The sequence below is a fragment of the Triticum dicoccoides genome, chromosome 2B, assembly GCF_002162155.2.
Source record: "Triticum dicoccoides isolate Atlit2015 ecotype Zavitan chromosome 2B, WEW_v2.0, whole genome shotgun sequence".
NCBI classification, from domain to species: domain Eukaryota; kingdom Viridiplantae; phylum Streptophyta; class Magnoliopsida; order Poales; family Poaceae; genus Triticum; species Triticum dicoccoides.
The window spans coordinates 710,747,393-710,753,596 of NC_041383.1; the positions used below are offsets into that span (position 1 = coordinate 710,747,393).

At 47.3% G+C, this 6,204-nt stretch overlaps 1 protein-coding gene across 1 annotated transcript; it reads right to left on the reverse strand.

Annotated features, from left to right (window-relative positions):
* Window positions 1–384: 384 nt before the first annotated feature.
* On the reverse strand, window positions 385–3,127 carry LOC119361227 (aspartate--tRNA ligase 2, cytoplasmic-like). The gene is made up of 5 exons (XM_037626541.1): window positions 3,104–3,127; window positions 879–1,169; window positions 664–774; window positions 508–561; window positions 385–396 (listed from the first exon to the last, which is right to left on the reverse strand). The coding sequence occupies exons 1-5, from the start codon at window positions 3,125–3,127 to the stop codon at window positions 385–387; spliced, it is 492 nt and encodes a 163-aa protein (XP_037482438.1).
* Between the last annotated feature and the right edge of the window lie 3,077 nt (window positions 3,128–6,204).

Genomic DNA, 6,204 nt, shown 5'->3' on the forward strand with positions numbered 1-6,204 from the left:
TTTTACAAAATCGGTTTTAATTGGCTAGTCCACTAAGACCTAACAGCCCCAAGTGCTAGAGGCGAGGCGAGGCTAGATCTTGCATTAAGCGGGATATTGGGTTGACGTTTATACAGAGCTTCTTTTTTTGAGCTAATGTTTATACAGAGCTAGTTTTTTTTTTCCTTTGAGGTGGACTAGCAAAAGAGCCCGTGCATTGCAACGGGTCCGATGGACCGCACTGTCTCCCTGGATTCGGCCCAGTGCCCCCTAAGCATTACAACGTACGCACAAAATTAGGTACAATTTCTGTTGAGGTCAGCCATAGGCTCAATTTCTGTTCCAGCTTCCTGCCAAGCAAATAAATCACCAATGCTTAATTCTTTTTCTTTTCTTATTATGATGTCATACATCAGGCTGTGTACAGTAGAGTTAAAATAGCAGTTATATACTGCACGAGAACAGCATAAAATTCAAATGATGGGAGAAAAACATCAGGGTGGTAATGAAATAGCTACATGTTTGTACCTTCAACAATTGTATCCCTTCCTCGTAACTGAGCCTCAAGATACTCTCTAGGTACTGCAGGAATAAACACAATGTGAGTCGCCATTTCAGCTACAAAACCCAAATATTGTAACATTACTGGAACCACCAAGCAATAAGAAGCAACAAATATTTTACCTTCACTGGTTCAAATGGATACTGCCTATTAATTGCGTCGAGTTCCATCTTCCAATTTTCATTCAAGTGTCTGAACAATTCTACAAATAATCCATCCACAATATCGCAAATCTGTTTAAAGAAACAAGTTCAGCCATTGTCGTGTTTGTAAATGAAGATTTCCGCAAAAAAAAAAAGTGTTTGTAAATGAAGAGCACTCTACCAAACCTGCTCGCCTCAAAGTAGTGCCTCATAATCTCCATTTCAGCGTCCAAACCAACAAACTCACACAGATGCATATGTGTGTTGGAATCTTCAGCTCTAAACACATCCCCAACCTCTAAGACATGACGGAACCCACCACAGATAGCCAGCTGCTTGTGCGGCTGTGGGGATTGTGCTAAACAAGCACAGTTTCCATTCTTATATTCAAGATTGAATACTGCTGCTCCACCTTCACTTGACCCTGAAATCAGCTTTGGAGTGTGGATCCCAATATCTTTTGAGGACAAATATTCTCTGAATTTCTGTAGTATCCAACAATGGTAAATATTTACTAACCAGCACACAAAAAGAGCATCACATGCTGCAGAAATGCATAAAAAATAAATCCGTGCAGCCTTCATAAAACAGCTTTTGTAAAAGCATATGCATTGGCTTGACAAATACATATTCAACACCGAATGATAAAGTTAAAACTCAATCCAATCATTAGTGTAATCAGATTGCAGGCATAACATTAAGATCACTGGATCGATCAGTGTCTAGAAACAACTTAAAAGACCAGCACGGTGCTGAATAAAGGCTTTTTTTGCTGGTGCGAAATAATTACAGACTGAGGCTAAAGTTTTTTCTCTAGAACACGCACAAGGATGTGTATCATATATTATAGAAGAAGAGGCAAGAGCCTATCCACATCATTACGACCAAATGCAATGACAGTCCAGCACTAAGTGCTGCTATGGTGCCTGCTCATGCACACTCCACCTAAACGACCACCCAAAAGTATCACTGAAATCTCCACGCAGCAGCCCAGCCAATGCCACGCTTTGGTCCAACGGCTCAAAGGGATCACCAGATCAGATACGTTTAATTCAGTGTCGAAGTAGAATATTTTATCTAAGCTACACAACATATTACTACATAACATGGTATCTTTAGTTCTGCAAACTCAATTCATGAATATATCACTAATAGAACACAAAGAGAATCAGGGCTGCATGAACTTGGATGAGAGAGGAACACATGGAGTGGTGGCTCTTGCCGGCGGCGTTTAAAAAATCTACAATGTTAGAAAATGTTTTGTACTATACGAAAACATTTCAAACGTATTTTAGTATTTTTAAAATTTATTTGAAACAATTTCAAACATATATTTGAAAAAACTTATACATGTACACAATGTTTAAAACATGTATTTGAATTTTTTGAACTTGTATAAAGAAACTACACATGTGTTAAAAAAAAGAGAGAAAAAAATAAAGAAAACACAGTAGAAAAAAACGTATGAAAGATTCTTGTTTTTTTAGGCAAGCATGGATGGTTCTAACTTCTAAGGCCGGTCTGTGTCGATCTGTTGAACTTTTACAAAATCGGTTTTAATTGGCTAGTCCACTAAGACCTAACAGCCCCAAGTGCTAGAGGCGAGGCGAGGCTAGATCTTGCATTAAGCGGGATATTGGGTTGACGTTTATACGGAGCTTCTTTTTTTGAGCTAATGTTTATACAGAGCTAGTTTTTTTTTTTCCTTTGAGGTGGATATACAGGGCTAGTCGGTACACAGTTGCTAACCCAGTCCAGGCATGTGCCACTTGGACGGGCTTCTCATGCGAATTGGCCGTGTTTTCGGCCCAGCCGGCGTTTGAAACTGCCCCGCCTGGTCGCCCCTACAGTGTGTCATCCGGAGAGCAGCAGGTATGCTGACATGCCGCCTCTTCGATTTCTGCAGACCGCACGTAGTTGGGTGAAGCTGTCATGCATTTTGGTTTCCTGTGGTGAACTTGACACTGAAGATGGATGGCTCAAAGCAAGCAAGATTCCACCAAAAAATCTGAACACGATTGCAATTTCGATCCATTGGAGAATCTGGAAGAAACGTAACGCTAGGAAGGAAGGATCTAGGACCAACTTCAGAGTAGCGCTGACTGATCATCATCAGAAAGGATGGATATTCAGGCACACTACTACAGTCTACAGTCTACACAACTCTCAGGAGCAGCTATACTGGAAGAGCAGATTCTTGGCTACAGTCTACAGTTTCCACATGGTTTACAAGCTCCACCCATTGGGCCTAACATTGATGAGTTGGGTCGAGTATCCACATTTGTTTACTGAACTTTGTCCGAAAAAAAATAAAAATTGTTTTCTGAACAGCTTCCAGCCTTTGCTCATCACCGAACTGAAACATTCCGTTCCTTTGCTCCTGGAACTGTAATGCTCAGCTCCTGGAACAAAACAATACCTGCTCCTCATCGAACTTAAACATTCCATTCCTTCACTCATCAGACCAGAATGACAACACACCTTCACTTGGTCCTACTCATATATTGCTTTACGCGAATGATTAACAATTCAGGAAAAAGATGCATTCCGAATACACAACTGTTACATTTACATAGCCGAGCGTGTCTCAGGGAGGATTCCACCTCCTCTCCATGGTTTCCTCCATTTACATTTACATTTATATCGCCTGTCTGTCGATCATCAGCGAATTTCCGCCATAAACTGATCCGGCACTGGGGTAGGGTTGCATTTTGCCTTGAGCATTTGCTTCCGCACAACGAAACAGGTCTCCAATCCTGTGTAAAAGACGGTCCACCCCTCACGCGTCGTCGCATTTATTCGTTTCGGCATATCCTTTAAGCGGTTGAGCAGCCCATCCAAATACTCATACTCGGTATTAAGAGCGAGATCTCTTAGAAGTTCCCACTCCTCCAGATCCTACAACATATACACACAAGATGTAAGTGATTAGTGAAGTGACACAAAACCAAATGATATGAACTATGTCAAGAAACAATATACCATCTTTAACACAAAACCAAATGATATGAACTATGTCGCAGCAGCCCATGGTGGATCTGTAGGAGTCAAACTCAATACTGTGGAAGGGATTTTTTTTTTAACTACTGAGGAAGGGCTCAGAAAAGGGGATCTCCTCCACCCTCTCCTATTTAACCTAGTGGTAGGTGTCTTAACTACAGTGCTTTACAAAGACGCTGGTCATGATCTTATTAGAGGGCCTAAGTGAACCATGACCTGTTTTTTGACCAAAGGCCAGAGCGCAGCTTTCATTCATGATCAGAAGTAGAATTCAGTAGACTTGAGGCCATAGGCCCAAGGAAACAGAAACAGCTAGGAAAGAAAACAAAGAAACCCAAAATAAGGGAGCGAGCAACCAGCGAACACAGCCTAACATACTACTCCGCACAGTCTAGCCTGTTTTGATCGATGCACCGTCAGAACAAAATCAACAGAAGAATGCTTCTCGTCAAAACCTGTAACTACTTCGAACTTGGAACAGAAAATCATTATTCAGACACATCTCTACAGACTACAGTTGCTCGTTCGCATTAGATGGTCATTATATCTTGCTCTCATTACTTGTCAGAATGTGAAAATTGTCAACAAAATGAGGCGCCAATACAGTAAAGGGGCGATTTTCCTGTCCCACTAGAATAAGATTGGAAACAAAAACAGTTGTTTCACTCTTTCAACTTGTGACAGAAATCAATCTTCAGACATATATCTACAGCTCTCGGTTTTCTGTTCCCCGTTTCAAAGTCTACAATTGCAAAACAAATTTCACATATCTACAGTTCCATTGGTGTTCACCGTTCTAACACAAAACGACTGTAAGCATAACGGGTGGTGTCCGATTTATGCACGTTGAAAACATCGAACGGTTCTTGATTTGCACCATTGTAGTAAGATCGAACAGAAAGTATCATGCATTTGTACAGAAAGCACCATCCTAGTATGACGATCAATTACAGTAAATGTGAGTTATAGATTTGAAGGAGATTACTTACTTTACTAGCATTCTGGGATGCACGAAGGTGCACTCCCAATAAATTACTTACTTTAGGCGCAGTAAATGTATTATCCCTAGCAATGCATTAACAGCAGAACCTTTGGTGTGTAGACATGCATTTAGCTAGATTGATGAGACGGCTGAACTAAATTGCCAAACTTGCTCGGTTCTGTGTACTTGACAGTATTATGATCATGCGATGTTTGAATAGCAAAAAGAAAAGATCTGCATTTAGAGAGGAGTAAAAATTGGGCACACCTGTCCAGGTGCTGGACCTCCATCCGGAGTGAGCACAGGCTCTCTGTCGCCAATAAGCTCCGCGAGGGCGCGAGCTCGGCTGCCGGGTCCGGCCGCAACTCCCCGGCCGCGGCCACCGCAGACTCCCCGACCCCGACCCCGACCCCGACCCCGACTGCCGCTGCCGCCCCGACCACGGCTGCGCTCGCCGTCGTCGCAACCTTCGAGCGGGTCGAAGAAGGCCCGCCGCCTTGGCGGGGGCGGGGCGGGGAGGGTCGCACTGTGCTCGCCGTCGTCACCGTCTTCGGAACCTTCGAACGGGTCGAAGCAGGCCCGCCGCCTTGGTGGGGGCGAGGGAGGGGGGCTGAAGGAGGCTCTCTGGCCAGGTGCTGGACCTCCATCCGGGGTGAGCACATGCTCTCTGTCGCCCAGAAGCTCCGCGAGGGGGCGAGCTCGGCTGCCGGGTCCGGCCGCAACTCCCCGGCCGCGGCCACCGCAGACTCCCCGACCCCGACTGCCGCTGCCGCCCCGACCACGGCTACCGCTACCTCCAGCATCTCGTGGCTGGAGGAACGGCACGGGCTCGAAGGGCCCGGAGGCCCGCCGGGTTGGAGCGGGAGGGATGCGGGTGGTGGCCCTGTCATCGTTGTCGCCGTCTTCGTCGTCGACGACGCCGGTGAGATCAATGTAGGCCCGTCCCTTTCGCGAGGGCGGGGCGGGGAAAGAGGCGCTGCGCTCGCCGTCGTCGCAGTCTTCGCAACTTTCGAACGGGTTGAAGAAGGCCCGCCGCCTTGGCGGGGGCGGGGGCGGGGGCGGGGCGGGGAGGGTGCTGCTGCGCTCATCCTCGTCGCCGTCTTCGCCAACGTCGATCCGCTCGATGAAGGACCGCCGCTTTGGCGGGGGCGGAGCGAACGGCACGCTTCTGGCCGTGGCCAGGTTCTTGCGCTCGGGGAAGGAGAAGAGAACACCGCCGCGCAAGTTGTCGGCGGCGTCGAACGGGCCGCCGGACTGGTTCTTGCGCGGGGAAGGGGTGGGGAAAGCGCCGGTGAGCGCGTTGGCGGCGACGGAGGCGTCGAACGTGCCGCTTCGGGCCCGGTTCTTGGGCGGCTCCAGGGTCGGCGTGTGCGAGGACCGCCGCTTCTTCCAGGGCGGGGTGAGCAGGGGGCGACCCTCGAGGTCGCCGTTGCTGCGCGGTGGCGGCGCGAGGGGCGGGGCGCGGTGGTCGAAGTCCATGGCGCGGCGCGAGGGGAGGCGGGGAGGCGAGCTTGGAGGCGGTTTCAGGGAAGCTTTTG